Source organism: Phoca vitulina, unplaced genomic scaffold (genome assembly GCF_004348235.1).
Source record: "Phoca vitulina isolate PV1807 unplaced genomic scaffold, GSC_HSeal_1.0 scaffold53, whole genome shotgun sequence".
Lineage (NCBI taxonomy): Eukaryota > Metazoa > Chordata > Mammalia > Carnivora > Phocidae > Phoca > Phoca vitulina.
This window is the reverse complement of record NW_022589756.1, coordinates 8,814,975-8,837,911: the sequence shown is the minus strand read 5'-3', so window position 1 is coordinate 8,837,911 and position 22,937 is coordinate 8,814,975. Positions and strand designations below refer to the sequence as shown.

Here is a 22,937-nt window from a genome sequence, read left to right as displayed (position 1 = left end):
TGCTTGGGCCACTCAGGTTCAGAGTCATTGCTGCTCATTGAAATAATTCACCCTGGGTTGAAGTTTATTTACCATGGTATTGTGGGAAACTGCATATATTCCTGGAGCTGTGGTGGCTGCATCTGGGGTATGGGGGGCTGTTAGAGACTATCATTATTCAGCATCTGTTCTTTGTCAGACACTCACGTACATTTTGTCATTTACCTCTCACAGAACAACTCTAAAAGAAAGGTGCTGCTCTGCCTATTTCACAAATGAGTAAACTGAGCTCAAAGGTGAAGAGCTAACACTGGAATTTATATGCAGACAAGTCTGTAAATCCTGTTTTTTTCCATCCTGTGCCTCGGAGAGAAGCCTCTCCTTCCTCCAGGCCATTGGCAGAGAGTCTGCAGGGATGTGGAAGGAGAAGAGAAGCGGTTATCAGCAGCCCCCACCGGTAGCCGTCCAGAGGGGCCTTCTGTGCCACTTCCCTGTCTCTGATACACAGTCAGGCCAGGTTCCCAAAGATCACGTAGGATGTGCACCTGGCCTTGTCCGCTGTCACGAGCCCTGAGAAAAAGTGACAAGTGGTCTAGATTTTAAAGGAGTAAGTGTTGTCCACACGAAATCTGAAGAAGATGACAGGGTACGTTACAGGCTCAAGGGAGCCTGGCGCCGAGAGAGCTGTTTATAGCTCAGTATATAGAACAAAGGCTGAAGCAGGACCCAGATAAAGAAGGGCCTTATAAAGTCATGCTAAGAGCCTTGGATTTTATCCTGAATTTAATGGAAAGCCATTAAAGTGAAGGAGGGGAGGAGGTGTGTGTTTGTGTTGAGATTTGCATTTTTAATATATCATTTAGACTCTTCTGTGAGGGAGGGCAAGTCTGCAGGCAGGGATGACTCATGGCTTTTGACATCTCTTTATTGCCTTGTACCATTGTAAAAATTTTCTAGACTTAAGCTCCTTATGAGGCCTTTATGTTGTTCCTGTTATATCCCTTACAGGACTTCAATGCTATGGTCATAGTCAGGGCTAAATATTTATTGAATAAATATTGTAAAACCTAAAGCAATCCAGTGTACATAGGACAGATAAGTGAAATAAAATCTTCATGTGTCTGTTTATGCAGAAGGTAAAGAGGAGAATTATTAGTACTTTGTTGCTGGAGAAACAAAGATGAAGAGAATTGGAACAACGTGATCTATATGCTAGGTTAGCTAAACCTCTATTCGGTGTTTTCATTATTTTGACTGTATAAATGCAACTCACTAGCCACATAACATTGTTAGGATTATTTTTTCTTTCTTGCACAACTTTTTGTTTTCCCTTGAGTTGATGATGATTTTGTTTGCTTATTTGCTTAGTTTCCTATGTACTTCTTACTAATTTATCCCCAACCTCTCTGCCATTTGTACAGGTCTCTCCTCAGTATGTTCAAACTCAGTGGGTGTTGTAACAATTTTATCTTCTTGGAAATCCTCTCCCAGAGCCTTCTCTCTTTCCCCAGTCTGATCCCAGCTGCTCTTGGGCTTGCTGCTTGGCTCTCAGTTTAGGATTTCCTTCACCATTATCCTGAAGATATCTTCACCTCTATCTTCTGTTGGAACCTCTATTTCCTGGGTCTTTATCTTGTTCTTTCCTTCATTTTGCCAGGCATATCCTGAGGAACAGTGCACAGGAGGTCAATTTTCTGAGACCCTGCATGTCTAAAATGCCTTTGTTCTACCCTCACCCCCCAATGGGTAGAAATCCAGATTTAATACAATTTTCTCTAGCTTCCAGAAATATCGTTGAAAAGTCCAGTACTATTCTGAGTCTAGATCTTTGTTATGTATCCCACTTATTCCTCTGTGGAAACTTTAAGAATCCTCTTGTTCCTTAAATTCATGATGCTGTGTCTTAATAAAGGACAGTTTTCACTCATGTGCTGAGTACTTAGTGGGTCCTTACCATCTAGAACAGAGGTTCCAGCTGTGGCCAAGCCCCTGTTTAATGGGCCAAATCTGGCCTGCCACAGTTGTTATAAGTAAAGTTTTATTGATACATAGCCACACTCATGCATTTACATATTGTCTATGGCATTACACAGCTAAGTTGAATGATGTGACAGACTGTGGTCTACAGAGCTTAAAACATCTGTGGGTTTTTAGAAAACATGTTTGCTGACCCCCAGTCTAAAAAATCAAGAACTTCAATTTGGCAAAAAAAAATTTTCTGTTTATTTTTAAAATTTTCTCCCTCATGTTTTGTGTTCCCTCTTTCCGGAACGCTCACTACTTAGATGTTTAACCTCCTGGACTGGAACTCAGATTTTTTTTTTCTGTCCTCTTCCATCTCTTTGTTTTTGTTTGCTCTTTTGCCTGAGAAATTCTATTTACCTCCCAACCTATCCATGAGTTTTTCATTTCTGCTGTCATAATTTCTTATTTTGGCATACATTTTTTATTTTTTAAATTAACTTTTTTATTGTAATATAAAACAAAAACCAAAATAATATATAGTTAATAAATTGTTATAAAGCAACCATCCTTATAACTGCTACCAGGTCTAAAGTAGAGTATTTCCAATAACGCAAAAGCCCCTCTCTGTGTCCCAATCTAATTACAACCCACTCTGACACATATATCATGGATTTCGACCCATTGCAATACTGTCTTTTTTGCAGCTCAGATTATCCCATCTTTGGACAGTGAGCCTCTTCGGGCTGTCCACTGTGTCCTTTTATTGTGACCTTTGTACCCTTTGATTGTTTCCTTGCTATGTACTTTAACAGGATGTTTAAGACTCCTCTTGTACATTACCTACCCTAAATCTGGGATCACCCATTTCTCTAAAAAACTCTGTATTCTTTTAGTGGGAAATGGAACTTTAAGCTCCCATTCTGGTTGTTAACAATGCTCATTACTCCTGGATTGGTCGTTGTTTCTAAGTCATCATTTGGAGGAAAGAGCATATGTGTTTTCCTTCCCTTTTTTTTTTTTTTTTCATGCTCCTATTACATTTATATTATCAGAACATACAGCCATTACATACTATCCTTTCTCTCTTTTAATCTTCATTTGGTCTTACTTCTACATAACTATATGATTAATGCTCACTACCAGCTGATGTATCAATGTTTCTATAGTCATTTAGGTTATCTGAAGCTCATTCTTCAGAAGATGTCTCAGGATGGCATCATGAGAACAATATTCCCTGAGTCCTTTCAAGTTAATAATTGTTTATCTGTGCTTGAAAGTCTTGAAAGTCAGTTTTGTTAATTGTATAATCTTTGGCTTATATTTTCTTTCTTTGAATGTCTTAAATATTTTACTCTCTTTGAGTAAAACAGCATTGCTGTTGAAACTCTGGTATCATATTTTTTCCCTTGTAAGTCATTCACTCTTTTCGCCTAGCTTCCCTTGTAAGTCATTCACTCTTTTCGCCTAGTTTATTTAAATGTGTAAATATTTTCCCAGAATATATTTGGTGTTACTTCTTCTGGGTCAATGTTCTCAGGTATGCAGTATGTCCTTTCAGTATGTAATTTCAAGCCTCTTTTTATTTTAGCAATTAGAGTTTTTAGTATTTGCTCTGTTCCCTTGCTTGGATTTCTGTTAGGGACTGCTGTTCTCTGTATGTTGCTTCTTCCATGCCTGTCTTCATTATCGGCCACTTTCTTTCAAATTCTTTTTATCTCTTCATTTCTTTTTAGCATTTAATCTTTACTTCCTGTGTTGTTCTTATGGCGTTAGCTGTTGTGTGTTTATCCACTCATATTTCTATTAGTCTTCATTTCTGAAAAGATTTTTCAAATTTCTAATTCTTAATATTAAGTTCTATCACCTTGTTTTGAAGCTCTTCTGATTTTTATGTGGCTCTTTTGTGTCTTGTATAATTTTTTTTATGTTTTTAACTTATTTTGAAATTTTGATAGGTTTTGTTGGCATGCTTTCGTTGTCTGTGTGCTGTCATATTTTTTTGCCCAAGAGCTTTTTTATTCTCTTAATGCTCCTCTTTTTTTTAATAGAAGTCACTTCTCATTTCTTAGTCTTATTTATCTCTCTAAGGATAGTGATAGTAGTATTTTTAAAGTTTTATTCTACCAGACTAATTTATTTCTTCTCCTCCTCCCTCCATTTGTTTTGGCCTTTATCATTTTAGAGACTTCCCTCAAGTATATGGTGATCCTTGGTTATTGGCCCATGTTTAGGAGTTGGACAGTAAAAAACTGATTAGAAAGTCTGTGTGCCATGAGTTAAGTCTTGTTGAATTCTAGACTTTACCATAAAGTAATCTGGTTGAGCCATTTTATCCTGAAACCTCCAGTGTCAGTATCTTTTAGTTGATTTTTTTCTTTGGTGCAGATCAAATTTTTCAGAGAAGTTTCTTTCAGTCGCCTACCCTGGAGGATATAAGCCTGACTGATAGTGTTCTGGGAGCCATATGAAGAGAAGAAAATTGTTACTCTGGTATATAAACTTCTGCTTATTAACGAAGCTGCTGCTAGTTGTTGATGGTTTCCCCTAGTCTAGACTTTCATTTTTAATTTCTCCAGAGAATAACCTCTAGCAACATGCCTGGGAGGGGAAAGACAGTTTGCTGAGCTCTCTGGAATAGGTGAAGAGAACTAGAAGGTTCTATTTCTTACCAGTATTTTTTTTTTTTCCAGAAAATCCCCTTGTTTTTAGGCTCACCTTCAACCTCACTTCCAGACATGCCTATTGTTTCAAATTGCTGAGCTTTTTATGGGTTCTGCAGCATAAATTAATTTGAATTAAATTTTCCTGTGTCTGCTAAGTCAGTTATTTGTCTTTTTACTTTCCACTTTCTAAAATGCTGTTGCTGTTGCTTCTTCCATTCTCTTTGTCTTGAAGGGGTGTGTGTGTGTGAAGCCCTTTACTATGTTCAGTGGTATTTCAGGAGAGAGAGCAGAGCTAATGCACACTTTTCAGTTGACCAGAAGTCCCTTGACCTATTTAAACAGAGAAGCTCAGGGAAGTCACTCTCCCAGGTCTATTCCTGATTCTGTTAGAGCAAATGACACAGTGTTTTTTTAGTAACAGAGTTTTGTTTGCTTGTTTTAAGGGATACTCCTGATGCTGATCAGAAAAGTCACAAATTGTGTTTTATTTTCCTCCTTCATGCCAAGCCTCAACTGTGTTTAACTCAGTCCTTTTCTATAGCTTTGCAGGCCCATGAATGAAGTGTATTTCATTTATCATTCATGAACAGGAAAGAGAATTTGAAATGTCATATAGAAATGCTCTGGGGTAAAGATGTATATGATAAGCCCTAGAACAACCACTAAGGAAATAACTCAGAAAAATGTAGTGAAACACCATGAAGGAAATTAAAAGGCTGCGTCAGAAAATATTCACTTAGTATCAAAGGGTAAGTAGTAAACGAGGGACAGAGGAACAAAAAAAAACATGAGATACAGAGAAAACAAAATTAAATTGGTAAACATAACCCAACTATATCAATAATAAATGTGAATGGATTAAATAGTCCAAATGGCAGAGATGACCAGACTAGATTTAAAAAAAAAAAAAAAACAGAACACAGTATCCAGCTATATGCTGGATAAACAGAATAGAAAATAGAAAAAGAATAGACAAAAGTTGTGTGTTTTTTTTTTTAAAGATCAACAAGACTAGCAAACCTTTTAGCTAGATTGACGAAAAAAAAATACTTAAACTACTAAAATCAGAAATGAAAGAGGGGCAGTACTACCAACCTTACAGAAATAAAAATGATGAGAAAGGAATCCTATAAACAATTCTATGCCAGTAAGTTGGACAACTTAGATGAAATGGACAAATTACTTGAAAGGAATCCTCGATAACATAAAAAGTTGGCATTGTGATGCATTTGCAGGCTGTTGCCTTCTCCACTCAAGGACGCAGTGGAAGTGTCAACCTGGAGAAGATGCTATACGATGCAAGAGGTGAACTCTGCCCTTAGCAAAATCCAGCTGGTGGGATATTCTCAGAAAATTGTGAGTGTTAATATGATTTTAAGTGATGCATGAATGCTTTCGATTCATATTGTTACCCTTTGGGAGGATCTTATAGTTCCCTTTCTTTAGCCATTCAGTCACTGAGAATCTTGTACGAGTATGAGGTGAAAAGACAGACAGTCATTATCCTCCATCCTCCAGGTTCTTGTTGGTGTTCTTTCCTAACACTCACATTCCCCAGCATTAGTTAGCCTTCTCTTGACCAGCTTGTAATGATCAGGAGAAAGACATCTCACTCTATTCACTTCAGAACAGTGGGTGCAACTTTATAGGTTTTGGACAGGTGAAATAGGAAACAGCATATAACAGATCAAGAAGCAATTTGTCAAGTATAAGTTTTGAACTTTGACCTGATAGTAAGGGTTCCCATTTTGTTAACTTGTGCCCAGAGCCCCTCAGTATAGAATGACCAAGAGATTAATGCCTAGCCTAAAAAAAGAAAAAGAAGGGGCGCCCGGGTGGCTCAGTCATTAAGCGTCTGCCTTCGGCTCAGGTCATGATCCCAGGGTCCTGGGATCGAGCCCCACATCGGGCTCCCTGCTCTGCAGGAAGCCTGCTTCTCCCTCTCCCACTCCCCCTGCTTGTGTTCCCTCTCTCGCTGTGTCTCTCTCTGTCAAATAAATAAATAAAATCTTTAAAAAAAAAAAAAAGAAAACCCAAGTAATTTTCTCTTTGGCCTTTCTGGTCATCTATCGTCTCTCTCTGTCTTTTGATGAGTCAGGCCTGGGTTCGTGGTACATGTGGCTGAAACTCGGAGAGGGGGCAAGTAAAGACTAGGATTGCTTTCTGGGTCTACCATATGGTCTCCATTTTTTGTTTTGTTTTGGTTTTTGGTTTTTTTGCTTTATTTTATACTTTGTTTTGCTTTAAATTTTCTTTAAGTGGATAAAGATATTTCTGGGTTTTTTTCCTGCAAAGACTTATCTGGTGTGACTGTACTGCTGAAAGCTCATCACACATTCTTACTGTGGTTCTTTTCTAGGAGCTTTTTGGTGCAGTCCAGGTGACTCCGCTAAGCTCAGGCTATGCCCTTGGAAGCTCCAACTGGATTATCCAATCCCATTATGAGAAAGTATCATATGTTTCCGGATCCTCCTTACTTACCACACATCCCCAGGTAATTCTAAATCTCTTTTAACAACTCAGTTTTTTGGTTATTTAACCCAAATTCTAATATATCCAGAGTATCATCAGTTGTTTTTAAATCTTCCTAATTTTGGTTTCTACATGTATCCTTTTATTTTTTTTAATTTTTGTTGTTATGGTAAGAATGCTTAACATGAGATCCATCCTCTTAATTTTTGTACTATACATTATTGTTGACTATAGGTACAGTGTTGTATATATATAGATCTCTAGAGCTTATCTTGCTTAACTGAAACTTTATGTTCTGTAGATATTCTTCATGAAAGTTAGATTTTTCGTGTCCCAGTATTTAGGACTGCAAGTTCCTCTGTAAGATCCTGCTGTCTTTAGGTTCATCTCTAGGATTCTGAGATTTTCCACCACTTCCAATTACCATAGCCTGATACAGAACAGAAATGGTCACTCATTTACTCAGCAAATGTTAGTTATTTCTTTAATGAGGGTCTACTATGTATCAAGCACTCATCTAGGTGTTAGAGAATCAGTGGTGACCCACAGGCAAAGTCCCAGCTCATGATTCCATGTTCAGAAGAGCAGAGAGTGCCATTGTGATTGCAGCATGCTGAGTATAGTCAGCAGGGGTGTCCATGAGGTAAGCAGAGCCAGGTGATATGGAACTTTGTAGACCGTGATGAGAAATTTGGATTTTATTTTACTTTACTTTTAAAGATTTACTTATTTTAGAGAGAGAACACAAGCAGGAGGGGCAGAGGGAGAGGGAGAAAGAATCTCAAGCAGACTCCATGCTGAGCACGGAGCTCAATCTCACAACCCTGAGCTCAGGGCTCAATCTTACAACCCGGAGATCACGACCTGAACCGAAACCAAGAGTCAGACGCCCAACCAACTGCACCACTCAGGCACCCCTGGATTTTATTTTAATGTGTAGAGGAAAGCTATTGGAAGATTTTAAGTCAGTCATTCGTTAACAATCTTATTTGGCAAGTAGCTAAGTACATAACCATTGTTACAAATATATTCTTTATTCCTTTTTAGGTATAATTGTTCATTTCCTAAATCCTGATTCTTTCCATGTTTGTAAGGGAGGGGCAGAGAAGATTAGATAGTTAGCTGTTGGATGGGTACAAATGTAGATAACTTGGGTAAGTCCATATCCTGTTTTAATATGAAGGGGAAAAAATGACTGCTGTAGGTCTAGAACAATAAGATGCATCTGAGCTACCACTTTGTATTGGCTTTTTTCATACCTTTTATAATTAAGTTTCATCTCAAGGTCTAGAGGGGACAAGTTGCTGTTTTTTCCTATAGCTAGCAGAATTCTGGGCCTTTCCCGCTTATTGAAATCAAAAGCCCATCAATGTCATCTTAATCTGCTTCATTGAATCAAAATACTTTATTGGCAGCTTCTATCATTCTTGATATATTCTTCTGTAAAAGACAGAAAGATTACTTAGCTGCCAACTCTTCTGATTTGTCCTGCTTAAATCAAAGCCTTTACCCTACTACTGATGCAATTTCCAGTAAATTATTCTTCCAAGGTTTGTAAATTTAAAGGGAAAATAAGGTCTTGAAAGTAATGAGCAACATACCTAAGTAATTCATTTTAATTTCTAGCTGGCAACCAGTGTTGTATGTAAAAATAATAATAATAATAATGAATTAGATTTTCTTTTACCCAGATAATTAGATTCTATATTCAATTAGCAGGGATAAGAAAAGTTTAGATTTGGAAAAACTTAATAGTCAGCTTCATAGGTCAGCAGACTATGGCCCATGGACCAAATTTGGCTTGCCACCTGTTTCTGTAAATAATATCTTGTTGCAGAACAGCCACATCCATTTAGTTATGGATTGTGTATGGCTGCTTGCACACTATAACAGCAAAGTTCTGCTTTAGAGTTAAACTTCACAGAAAAGGCCAACCGCTGACCTACTTGAGTGGAACCCTCCGAGCTGGGAAGAATAGGCTGCCGTAGTGATCTAACAAGCTAATAAGCAGAGGGGAGTGGGGAGTTGGATTAAGCCTGACGTGGTAAGAATGGAGTGACAGAGAAAACACTGGCAGGTCTTTAATTCAACAAATACTTACTGATTGCTTTCTGTCTTCAGGGAAGGAATAATACAGATTTCATGCTTAGATGATACTGAGAATGGTGATGATGATACTAATCCAGTCGACAAGGAGGAGTTGGCAGAGGGGCTTCTGGTTTTAGGAGGGGTAGTGGCTATGATGAATAGGAATTTGAGTGAAAACTGGGGACAGATGAAAATATAGAACTGGAACTTGGATGTGAAGGCAAGCCTGGAGACAAATTGGAGGAGCATCAGATTTTTTAAAGTATGTAAAGAGCTGAAGGGGAAAAACTGAGCTGTGGGGAACATTTACCAATAGAAAGTGGAAGGGAGAAAAATGATCTTGAATAAGAATGGAGAGTTAGAGGAGAATTGAGGCCCATAAAAATACAGCATCCCAAATGGAAGGAGAGAGCTAGCTTTTACTGAGCAGAATGTCTCAGTATTCATTTTTCTGATGGATCTGATATTCAACAGCATACTGAATTCTTATATTCTAATGTTTATCTATTGATGGTAATATTATCTGCAAAGAAGTAACAATTTTGTCACTTTTCTTCCAATCCTTTTATCTTTTCTTTCTTTTTTCCTGTCTTACAACTACATACTCTAGTCCCAGGTAGACAGAAGTGATCACAGTGGAGGCCTTGTCTATACTGGATTGTAAAGGGAATGCTTTGGTAGCTTCTGCATTAAATAGGATGGCTTACTCCTTGTTTTTAGCTATCAAGTGAGGAGTTTCTCCTCTGTTCCCAATTTTCTGCTTTTTAAAAATCAAATGTAGATGTTGTACTTTAGCAAATGCTTTTTCTGAGTCTGTGAGATGATCACGTGATTTCTTTCCTTTAGACCAGTAATGTAGTGAATTATAATACTAGCTTTTCTTACATTTAACTGTCCTTGTGGTCTTGGGATAAGTCTTATTTGATCACGATTTATTCTTTTTAAAATACGCTCCTGGAATAAATTGATCAGTATGTCTGCATTACTGATTTTCTTCAAAGAATAAGTTTTTGCTTTTAATTGTTTTTGTTGTATTTTCATTCTCTATTCTGCCCTTTATTATTTCCTTCCTCCCATCTTTGGGTTTACTCTGTTGCTTTTCTTTTAATACTTACCTCATTTGCTTCCATCCTTCTGTGCTTTTCAATAAGTATACTTTAAAGCTATGAGTTTCTCTCAGTATCATTTAACTCTGTTAAATTGTTGATACGTAGTGCTCTGTCAGTCATCTCTACGTATATCATAATTTCCTTCATATGTTCATAATGTAAGTAGCCAAAGGTTGTTTTATAGTGCTTGTCTTTGTTTCTAGTCCATCCAATATGATTAGACTTAGGGTTAGATGAGAGACTTTTTTCAAGTCATACTTAAATGTTTCTGGATTTCTTTCTTTCTGTCTTTTTCTTTTTCTTTCTTTCTTTCTTTCTTTCTTTCTCTTTCTCTCTCTCTCTCTCTTTTGCATTTGGATAAGAGTATACTAATTCATTGAAGTGTTATTTTGAAACACAGTCTGTTTTTTAAGTGTTCTGTGTATGCTGGAAAAGACTGTATTCACTGTTGAATGAAAAATTTTCTATATGTATGTATTCATTTGAGTTTATTATGTTATTCTGGTCTTTCATATCTTTGCTTAGCTTCCAGTTTCTGAAAAGATGTGTTATTTGTTGATCAGTTTCTCCCTATACTTCCACCAGTTATTGCTTCTTATAGTTTTAAGCTGTATAATCAGAGGTATATATGTTCATGATCATTATGTTTTATCAGGATGCTGATTTCTTTTTTTCTCTATCAAAACTGCATTAAAAGCCAAGAGACATTTTCCCCCTTCAATATTTGCCTGGTATTCTTTTCCATCCCTTTCTTTTCATTCCTTCTGTATCCTTTTCTAGTGAATCCCTTGTAGACAGCATAGAGATTTTTTTTTTCTTTTTTTTAAGATTTATTTACTTATTTTAGAGAGAACGTTCACATGAGTGGGGGAAGAGAGAATCCTCAAGCAGACTCCCCGCTGAGTGTGGAACCTGATGCGGACTCAATCCCACAGCCCCGAGATCATGACCTGACCCAAAACCAAGAGTCGGACATTCAACCACCTGAGCCACCCAGGCACCCTGATTCTTTTTTCTTTTTTAAATATTTTATTTATTTATTTATTTGAGAGAGAGAGAGCAGAAGCACAAGCAGGGGGAAGGGCAGAGGGAGAAACAGACTCCCCGCCGAGAAGGGAGCCCAACACAGGGCTTGATCCCAGGACCCCATGTCCTGAGCCAAAGGCAGACGCTCAACCGACTGAGCCACCCAGGTGCCCCAATGAAACTATTTATATGTCCTGTAATTATTATTGTATCAAGGGCTTATTTTTGCAACCTTATTTCATGGTATTTTTAGTTTATTCTTTCCCCTGTCCTTTCTTCCCTTCTTTTAGATGGCTAAATGTAAGTTTGAACACATGTATTTGATTTTTATTCTTCTGGGTTGTTCCTTAGTTTATTTTTCCTTTGAGTATCCTGAACTTATCAGTATCTTTTTCTTTCCCTCCAAAGCCACATTTCCTCTTGTCTCTGCCATCTTTTTCCTCTTCCTCTCCCCCCCACCACCCTCCCACCATGTTCATACTGTCTGGAATTTTAGTTCTGGGTTATTTAGAATATACATAGAGTACTGAATATATTGCTTATTTATAGATAACAGTGAACCTTATTGAGTTTGTTTTTTTTTTCAACCTTACTTCCCATGTATCTCATAATCCTTCTAGATTTACTTTCCTTTTTCCAGGAGTACTTGAGGAATGTTCACCAAGAGGGTCTTAAAATGGTAAACCTTATGAGGCCTTGAAGTACTAAGAATATCTTTAATATTTCCTCACATTTAAATGATAGCTTGGATAGATACAAAATTCAAGGAAAAGAACTTTGAAACTATAAAGTTTTGAAAGTATTTCTTCCTTTTCCACTTGTGCCCTTGTTGCAACTTAAGAACTGCAAAGCCCTGGGGCACCTGGGTGGCTCCTTTGGTTAAGCCACCCAGGTGCCCCAGAGCTTTGTGTTACTTTAGATTTGTTCCTTTATGGGGTCTGCTTTTAGAATTTTCACTTTGTCTTCAGTATTCTTAAGTTTTACTGTGATGTATCTTAAATGTGTATTTTTTTTCTATAATACTTTGAGAAATCTTCCAATTTCCTTTAATACAGAAGGATTCTTAATTGTTGTTAAAATTATTTATTCTTCTTATGGAACTTCTAGTATACAGGTATTGACACTTCTGTGTTTTCCATCTCTCTCTCTTTTTTTCCCCCATCTCCTTCTTGAAGCCTCCTGAAAAGACTCCTCAACTTGATCTTCCAGCTCATGAATTCATTCTTGAATGAATACATACGCATATACATACTGCTCTTTAACCTATGTGTTGAATTCTTTATGGCAGTGACTGTATTTTTATACATAATATTTTCAAGTGTTTTTTTATACGTAATCATTTTTATTTTACTTATTTTTATTTGTGTGTGGACTTTTTTAATGCATATTCTACGTTCCATCTAGTTTATTAATTCTCCATGTAGGGTCAGTTTTTAGCTTATTGTATTTAGTAGGTGTTGCTTTCCTCGGTGATCTTGTTTTACTTCCCTGTCAGCTCTTACTAGCTGGCCTTCAGGGAAATCCTTTTGTACCTCTGCTCTAGACACTGCTTTTTTTCCCCAGAATTTGTCTTCCTTACTTGTTACCACTAAGCCTAAGTCTTGTACCACTTAGCCTCATAGTATGAGGGAGCAAGGAAGGGCTGGAAGGTCTGCCTATACCTTTTTTGAACACTTATCCCATTCTTCTGGTATTTTCTACCTCACAGTACGTTGGAGCCTGCCACAATCTGCCAGTGGTAGTATGGAGGAGAGAGAAAAGGACAGAGTTCCTTGCCAACCTGTATTCTTCCTGCAGTGCTCAGCCCTCTTTGGCTCTTGCTTGCCATTTTGTTCCCATTCCAGCACCCATGGTTTCCCCAGGAATTCATCATGGTGGTTTAGTTTCTCAAAATTGTCAGATGCCCTTATTTCTGTGCTTTCTCTCAGCTTAGATTCTACAAGAGGGCCAGCAGCTTATGTTGACTATATCTTGTTGGGAACTCTAGTGGAATTTTTGTTTTGTTTTAAGGTATTATTATTTCCTTATATTTCTGATTAGAAGATTAATTTGTATTGTAGTGGTTTTGGAAAATACAAAAATCTCAGAGAAAGCAATAAAAATTGTGATAATCCTAATATCCAGAGATAACCCTTTGCAGCCTGCTTTTCTGCTTTTTCCCATTAACTATATAATGAGCACTCCTCAGTTCATTAGTATTCCACACGTTTGATATCTGCCTAGTATTCCATCATATGGATATCTGAGAAGGTATCTGTTTTCTCATAGATGTTTAAATTATTTTAAGTTAAAAAAAAAAAATTTTTTTTTCCTGAAAAACATCTACTCCAAATAGATGTGCATTCTGCCCAAAAAGAGGACATAGGACACAGTTTAAAGACAGTAACTAATAGAACAAAACAAATGGTGGCTGTTGGATAGATCCCATAAATGCGTTAGCTGCAACTAGTGAGCACTTTTGGTTAATATTAGAGCCCAAGCCTTCCTGGCCTTAGGAATCAAATTAATGGATTTGCTTGTGGGTTGTGAACTTACATTTGCACACCAACTCTATTTATATATATTTATTTATTGTATATATATATGTGTGTGTGTGTGTGTATATATATATATATATATAGTATTTATTACGATGGTTGAAAAAACAACGTTATAGTCATTATTTCAAAAGCTTCCTGGCTACGCTGCCTCACTTCAGGGGCAGGACTTGAGTTTTAGATACGAAAATCACCAGCATAATAGAACAAAACTGCATATACCTGGACATGGGAAGCTACAGAATTTTGGGTTAGTTTTAGAAACTAACAGGACACTGATTCCCATTTAAGGTTGAGATTTGAAATACAGAAAATTGTATTGTGTGGTAGATATTTTGTTGTTGTTACTATTGATAGTGGGTTTAAGTTTGGTTTGTTTATTGTTTTGATTTTATTCCCATCCTTCTTCTGACTGTTGAAAGAGACCCAGAAAGTTGTCCATCCCACTGCTTCAGCACTCCTGGCCTTGAGGCCAAGACAGGTGGTTCTCTGGTTTGCAAGGTGGGTGATGGCTATGAGGGACAATGAGAAGAGAGATGGCTTGAAAGCAAGGGCTCCAGATGGGAACTTCTGCCTTAGGGCAGTGGTTCTTAACATTTTGTGGGCCAGGGACCCAAAAGCCTGGACCCAAAAATCTGACAAGAATGATTAAAATAGGGTCACCTGGGGTGGCTGAGTCAGTTAAGCCTCTGACCCTTGGTTTCATCTGAGGTCATGATCTCAGGGTCGTGAAACTGGGCCCTGCATCGGGCTCCACACTCAGTGCAGAGTCTGCTTAAGAATCATTCCCCCTTTGTTCCTCCCCCTGCTCATGCACTCTCTCTCTAAACCAATAAAATCTAAAAAAAGGAAAAAAGAATGACTAAAATATACTATATATATCTGCACACCTACACAAGACTTTGCATTTATTTGGAGACTGTAAGTTTATAGAGCCCTCAGAAGCCCATTGTTATGTCTCAGATTGAGAATCTCTTTTGAGTTAGAACTTGGAAATAATTTTTTTTAAGAAATAAAATTAATTTTAAAAATTAATTGGTGGGGGTGCCTGGGTGGCTCAGTCAGTTAAGCGTCTGCCTTCGGCTCAGGTCATGATCCCAGGGTTCTGGGATAGAGCCCCGCATCAGGCTCCCTGCTCAGTGGGGAGTCTGCTTCTCCCTCTCCCTCTGTCTACTGCTCACCCTGATTGTGTGCTCTCTCTCTCTATCTCGCTGTCTCTCAAATAAATAAAATCTTAAAAAAAAAAATTAATTAGTGGGGCACCTGGGTGGCTCAGTTAAGCATCTGCCTTCGGCTTAGGTCATGATCTCAGGGTCCTGGAATCAAGCCCTGAATCGGGCTCCCTGCTCAGCGGGGAGTCTGCTTCTCCCTCTCCCTCTGCTGCCTCCCCTCATGCTCTCTCTCTCAAATAAATAAATAAAATCTTAAAAAAAAAAAAAAATGGTAATTTCTACTCAGTCAATTCCCTGAAGCCTGTGATGTTCACAATGGAAATTCCTTCTTGTTGACAGGGCTGGAAAAGGTTGGTACCTGGCCTATGAAAGTCTCCTTTGTAGCACACACTTCCCAGCATTCACTCTGCCTCTTCTTCCTCATCCTTCTCCCGTGGGAGTTCAGGATGAACTATTGCTTTGTTCTCCTGAGGTCTTAAAGACTTTGGCAGTAATAAATGTATATTCTTCTCTTAATCTAAAGAAATTATCTTAAATTTGGACTCTTGAATAGGTTTCTAGAGCTAAGGCAGTTTCTTGGGTAGGCTTGTTTGTTTTGCTCTGTTTTGTTTTTTTATATTTTTCTCTTCCCTCTCAATTCCCCAAATGTTTTGTTGTTACTTATGCAGTGCTTTGATCTGGATGTTCTGCAGTTTGGGTTTTGGATTTTTTAATTTATTTTATTATAATAAATATGTGACTCGTTCCAAATCTTCATGTGGATGTACACAGCCATTCCTTAGTCTTCTGATGTAAAATTAATTTCCTTCTAGATATCCCTGGGAGATATCTGTAGACCGCTACTTCTCCCTTCAGGCCTGGCCTTACGAGGCTCTCACAATCAGGTTTAGTCCTTGGGAAGTTTCTGGGAGTGTTTGTCTTTCTCTTGTATGGAACTGGGGAATTAAAGCCACATGGTCAGCCTTATGCACAAGGCAGAGCTGGGATGTAGTATCAATACAGGAGACATTTTCCTGCATCCACAAAACTCTGACTTTAACACAGCTGGTTGAGGCTTCCCGTGCACCCCTGGTCACATGGCTCCCATGGAACACCTGGGCTTCATTTATCCACTCTTTTCTTCTGTGAGGTATCAGACCCAGTTCTGGGTCCAGTATTGACCCTTCCACTCAAGAGGGGGCAGCATATTTTCACTTTACTTCTCTGCGCTGATAAAACTTCACTTCATCTATGGAGACCAGGTGATTAATACTCTATAGCATCACATCTCTGCACAGCTTTCCCTGAGGTATGTCCGGGAGGGCCCACTCTTCCTGAGTAAAGGACATGACCACATCCTCAAAGTGGTATTTAAGAAAAACATCAGGGGGCACCTGAGTGGTTCAGTGGGTTAAGCATCCAACTCTTGATTTTGGCTCAGGTCATGATTTCAGGGTCATGAGATCAATCCCTGCATCGGGCTCCACACTAAGCTTGGAGCCTGCTTGAGATTCTTTCTCTCCCTCTCCTTCTGCCCCCGCCCTCCCCAACCCCCAGCTCCTGCTCACACGTGCTCTCTCTCTCAAAAAAAAATTTTTTTAATAGAAAAGAAAGACCTCAGGACAAGCCACACAACATCCAGCTCCCTCCCCAGTTGTCAAGGCCACAGACAAGAAGCTTTTTTCTCCCTGTGGACACAGCCACAAGTAGTCCCAAAAGCCTCGGTCGCACCTCCTTGGGTCGGTCCTGAAGAAACAAAGCTCTTGTCCTCACTGGCAACACAGTCCCAACCAGTAAAAGTTTAACCTGTTATATTTGGGGGTGGTGGAAAAGTTGAACTACAGATGATTCATGATTAGTTTGGAGAATTGGGCTCAGGAAGCAGACCATGAAGCAAGGAGGGAGAAACTGGACAACTTGCTGGACTCCTATCTATTACTTTCCACACGTGCTGTTTTGTTTCTTACCTGTGGACAGCTTCTCTGCAGAGTACAGTTGACTCTTAAGCAACACATGTTTGAACTGCACAAGTCCACTTATGTATGGAAGTTTACAGTACTGTATTTTCTTGTCCTTATGATTTTCTTAATATTTTCTTTTCTCTAGCTTGCTTTATTGTAAGAACATAGTTTATAATACAACATACGAACTGTGTATTAATCGACTACGTTATCAGAAAGGCTTTCCATCCACAGGAAGCTATTAGTAGTTACATTTTGGGAGAGTCAGAAGTTATATGCGGACTCCCCCACCCCATGTTGTTCAAAGGTCAACTCTATTTCCTTCTCTCAAAAATAACGTATGCTACTTAGATGCATTGATTGATTTGTTCAGTCACCCCTTCCGTCACTTAGTCTATGGCATCTCTTAAACCCCTGCTTTGGGCAGTGGAATATGCTAGGCTGGAAGGGGAACGAGGAGGGGTAGGTTTTACATTTACAGAAGTTACAATAGGGGAGTAAGATGCGGACCTACAGGACTTTTCTTCGGGGTGCAGGTGGTTAATCCTGTCAGATTAGAAATCCCCTAAAGTGCCGAGGGATATCCCCCCCTTCCTGGGCAGATTAGGGAGATCTCATGGGAGAGCGGGCTTTGAATTGGTCTTAGAAAGCTAGAGACGGGGCGCCTGGGTGGCTCAGTTGGTTAAGTGACTGCCTTCGGCTCAGGTCATGATCCTGGAGTCCCGGGATCGAGTCCCACATCCGGCTCCCTGCTCAGCAAGGAGTCTGCTTCTCCCTCTGACCCTCCTCTCTCTCATGCTCTCTGTCTCTCATTCTCTCTCTCTCAAATAAATAAAATCTTAAAAAAAAAAAAAAAAGAGACAATGTGCTTCATGATCTCAAATTTATGTCTTCCTTTCTCTCATCAAAGAAGTGTAGGTCATTGGATCATTCACTCATTCCTTCTTTTCTGCCTCTAAGTAAACCTGAAGAATTTTAATACAGAAAAAGGCTTTCGGTGGCCTGTCTCATTGCCTCACTACCGGATTCTCTGTCTAACCATGATGAGATTTCTCCTGTTTGCCTTGCTCAGCTTAGTCTTGTGCACCTGGCTTTCTCCCTCTTTTACCTCATAGATTTGGTTCACATCTCTAGCCCAACAGCAATCAGCCTCCAGCCAAATTTACTCTTTTCTGTTTTCCCCAGCATCTCACAGCTGCATTTGACACTGTTCATCATTCTCTTGTTAAAATTCTGTTTAGTCTCGGCTTCTGGGGCAGTCTTGCTGTTTTCTTAACTCTACTTGATCTTTTGTTATATTATAGGGTGCAAGCACCAGAAAGCTATCTTTCCCAAACTGCTCATTTTTACCGGCAGGGAAGCTCTGCAGTGCATTATGTACTTGTTTACTTGCTTCTCTCCCCACTTACCTTATGGGGTCCCACAGCCTTGGCCCTAGGCACACTCCACTTTCCTCAACTCAAAACAAACTGACATTTTTGTTAAATACTTTGATAAAGGTACCTAGCAAATCTCCATATCTATCACGCATCTTTGTTTTATCTTTTATTCTCATAATAAATCCATTTGTTATCCCCTAAACACCTGCAGCAGTCCAACACTGGACTTATTATTGCCTCCTTATTCTTTTAAATCATTGCGCCCGAATTTCCCTTTGTCTACATTTCTGACTTGAGAATTTGGAGCCATCTTAAGGTCTCACTTTGTCCATTGTCCAGTACATCTGCCCCTCTCCCACCTGTCTATTAACGGTTTTCTGTGATACTGTGTAGATCTGCCTCTTCCATCTCCTCAAGTGCCATAAAATTACAGTTTTTTCCCCCTTTATGTCCAGGCTGCTACAGGGGACTTCTGAGTGTTGTCCCTCTTTTTGGTCTCACCCCCTCCTCAGCTGTCATGTGCTTCAGACTGTTGATTCCTTACTATCCACTCTGTCAGTCTTCATGATTCTGACCTTTTTGGTTCTTTACTAGTTACACTTTCCCTCATTTTTACTAATCTCTTTTCTCAGCCCCAAAGTAAACTTTCCATTCCAACCAAATAAATTCATTTGGCATCTACAGTTCACCTTTCTCTGCCTTCTGCCCACCCTCTCTCCGGCCCTCCTGCCAAAGTCAACTTGCTGTTTCTCACCTTGCTGACTTCTAGAGAACTATTTCCCAGTATGGAATGCTCTCACATTTCCTACCAGACCATGTTCTTTTTGTGCATTCATTTATTCAGCAAATGTTTGTTTACTATTTGCTGTGTGCCAGGCATTTTGCTAGGAATTAGGGATACCAAATCCTTGCCCTCAGGGAGCTCCATAGTCCTGTGGGGGACACAAGTAAATAGGGAGTTACAAAGCAGTGTGAATAGTGCTGGTATAGAAAGTCTTAGAGGCCACGGGGGCATATGTAGAAGGGACATCTTGCTGTGGGAAAGAAGGGGTGTCATGCAGCCGTTCCAAAGGATATTTTAAAGTTCCTTAGCCAAAGAAAGAAAACTAGACGCAAAACTTTACCTGCCAGAAAGCCGTGTATAAGTGGCCCCACCTGGCCTGGTGGGGCCCTCTACTCTGCATTCCTCTTGGCCCTTATAGACCCAGTACAAACTCTTGAAATTCACATTATATTTTCTATGGCTTTTTGAATAATCCTCTTTTATTTTTAACATTTATTCATTTGAGAGAGAGAGAGAGAACTGGGGTGGGGGGGCAGAGGGAGGAGAGAGAAACATAAGCAGACTCCGTGCCGAGTGTGGAGCTTGACATAGGGTTCGATCCCACGACCCTGAGCTTAGACCTGAGCCAAAGCCAAGAGTCAGATACTCAACCAACTATGCCACCCAGGCGACCCCAAAATCCTCTTTTTTGACAATACATACATGTTTTCTCTTCAACTAGATTATAGGCTACTTTCTAGGACCTAGAGACTGAGTATCCTTTTTCTCATACTCTGTGCAAAGTGTCCAATGTAAATTCACCAGCAGAGGACCCAACACAATGACCACAGCTTCCTTGGGCCTAGGGCTTTTCAAAATTTTGTTCCACAAGCTTGATTGTGACTGTCAACTTTGGAAGGTATTTTTATTTGATTCTTGGACACAATGGAATTTTCTGTTGTGTGTGTTTGAACAAAATGTTCCCGCTCAAAGCACTCAGTGAGTTGCCATTGACACCAATAATATACACATTTGCCCTTTGGTGGTGAAATGGAGATGTTGGCGGTACCAGCTTGGTTCTGAGAGTGTCACTAAAAGGCTTTGAGGGCGCCTGGGTGGCTCAGTTGGTTAAGCGACTGCCTTCGGCTCAGGTCATGATCCCGGAGTCCTAGGATCGAGTCCCACATCGGGCTCCCAGCTCGGCAGGGAGCCTGCTTCTCCCTCTGACCCTATCCCCTCTCATGCTGTTTCTCTCTCTCTCTCTCTCTCTCAAATAAATAAATAAATAAAATCTTTAAAAAAAAAAATAAAAATAAAAAAAATAAAAGGCTTTGAAAGCTGATTCTTTACAGTAGCCTTGTGAATCAACAAGTGCCTCCAGGTATAGGGCTAAAATAACAAACATCTAGTCTGATCTGATCATGAAGTATTTCTCATAACTTCCAACTCCACGGTATTCATGTTGTAGTACTGCTTTTGTTTCTTACTGTGGGCATTAATTTTTCAAAGGAAGGCACATTGATGGCTGAGGTTCAGAGATAATGTCGTTTTCAGGACCACATTTGCTCTCCCTTATATGTTTTCATTTCAGTCAGTAGTTCTTAACCTTTTGGGGGGTCACAGCCCCATATGACAACCCAATCAAATCTATGGGAAAGTGTACATAGGCACACACAGAATTGTATATACTATTTAGGGAGTTCCTAGACCCTCTGAATTCCCCCATCAGCCCTGTGACTCATTGTTGGCTTGTTCTAATAAGGTTCTTACAAAATTGTTGTCATTTTAAGCTAAATATGCTAACAAAGTTTGATCCCTTTTGTCACCATTTGGTTCTTCTGTTTGACACATGCACACAGTGAACATTTCCAGGCTCATTGCACATCTGTTACTATAAACCACTGTCCTGTACTTCTTCCTTCTCTGGAAACAATGAATGCATATGTATTTTTTAGAGAAGTACAAATAGATAGATCAGTTCTGCCCAGGCAGAGGAAAAGCTCTTGTATGCATTAGTATAATACATCTGTGCAAGTAGGAATTAGAATCTATTCAGTATAGCTGTCACGACCATGCTTTTCTGCCTTCATGTTAAAGAAATGTTTCTCGGGTTATAAAACAGCTTATATAACTGCAATCATGTTATTTAAAAATAATGAAGGCCTTATATCCATGTTTATATAAAATGCTAAAGGAATATACATCAAAAGGCACATATATTCAGATAACATTGCAGGTGGTGGGCCTTTGCTGTGCTACTGTTTGGAATTTTCTTTATTGGAAAATCCAGGTGGAATAGAGAAAGAAGGGATGAGGTCTCTTACTAAATTGGGTTTCTGGCTTTTTTCTTCTTACATTCCGGTGAGTATGTGAAATGACAATGAGGAAAAGATGTGTTACAAAATAGCGCCAGCATCTCAAATCCATGGGCCTTCATTTTTGTTTTCAGTTTGAATCCTGATTTCTTTGGAAAGGGTAGTTAGTGTTTTGGGTTTTTTTAAGTGCTCTGAAAACAATCAAAATTAAATTCAAATTGTGCCAGGTAAAAATAAAAATATAACATCCAAAGGATCACATAATAGCGCACCACAGTGGGACTTCATAGTTTACAAGAAGATTGTGTATATTAGTTCATGAGACTCTCAGAAATCAGTGAAGGAAGATGGGTCAACAAATACGCCCGTGTTGTAAGAAACCCAGCTCAGAGCCTTAGCTGAGGTCCCATGACTAGTAAAGGACTGGGAGTGAGGCTTTATATTTCTGGTTCCTAATTCAGCGTTCTTCCTGGCTCCTCTGCCATGGATACTTGGGAAAATCGCCTGGCTCTCTGAGTCCCAGTTTGCATTTTCATAATGTAAACCTATTTCATGTATTTATTTCAAGTTTTTACGCTTGTTTTCATTTTGCAGAGTTGTGTTGAGAATCAGATTATACAGTGCAGTGGTTCTCAAAGCATGATCCCTAGACCAGCACCAGGAGCATCTCTTGGGAGCTTGTTAGAAATGCAAATTCTTAGGCCCACCTCAAACCTGAATCGGAAACTCTGGGTCTGGCACCCAGCAATCCATGTTTTGGCAGACCCGCCAGGTGATTCTAATACACACTCAGGTTGGAGACTCACCAACGATATGTGTGAGATAGCATTTTGAAAAGCGCAATGTGTTCTAGAAATTTGAGATAGGAAGCTGTTTTTTTTTTCCTTTTTTAAAGATTTTATTTATTTGAGAGAGAGTGAGAGAGAGCACAAGAGCAGGGTGAGGGGCAGAGGGAGAAGCAGACTCTCTGCTGAGCAGGGAGCCCCATGCGGGACTCAATCCTGGGACCCTGGAATCATGACCTGAGCCGAAGGCAGACACTTAACCGACTGAGCCACCCTGTTCTTTTTTTTTCTTTTTTTTTTAATTGAGGTAAAATTTATGTATAGTGAAACCCAAAGATCTTAGACATACAGTTCTATGAATTTTCACATTATGTGATCACCACACCAGTTGAGGCATGGAACTCTTTCATCATTCTGTAAAGTTCCCTCTTGCCTCCTCTGATCTGTCCTCATCCCCGCTGGGCAACTGCTGTTCACGGACAAACTTCATTAGAGGAAATAAGAGGACACGACAATGATTTGATCACAGAACAATGACTGTATTCTCTTTTTCCTTTACTACTTATACTTATCATTTCTTTTTGAATTACTAAGCAGAGTTCTCTCTGGTTTTTCAGCCCATGGACCAAGCTTCTCTCAAAAACAGTGACGTTCTCATTCTGACAGGCCTGACCCAGATCCCCACCGCGAACCCAGACGGCATGGTGGGAGAGTTCTGCAGCAATCTGGGTATGTGGCCAGCTC

At 39.3% G+C, this 22,937-nt stretch overlaps 1 protein-coding gene across 1 annotated transcript in view; it reads left to right on the top strand.

Annotated features, from left to right (window-relative positions):
* The window catches only part of INTS9 (integrator complex subunit 9), a 104,550-nt gene that overhangs the window by 61,167 nt on the left and 20,446 nt on the right, over positions 1-22,937 (top strand). Inside the window, exons 7-9 of the mRNA XM_032389006.1 lie at positions 5,843-5,963; positions 6,967-7,101; positions 22,811-22,922. Of these exons, the coding sequence (XP_032244897.1) occupies positions 5,843-5,963; positions 6,967-7,101; positions 22,811-22,922 (368 nt within the window). The remainder of the gene's footprint in view (positions 1-5,842; positions 5,964-6,966; positions 7,102-22,810; positions 22,923-22,937) is intronic.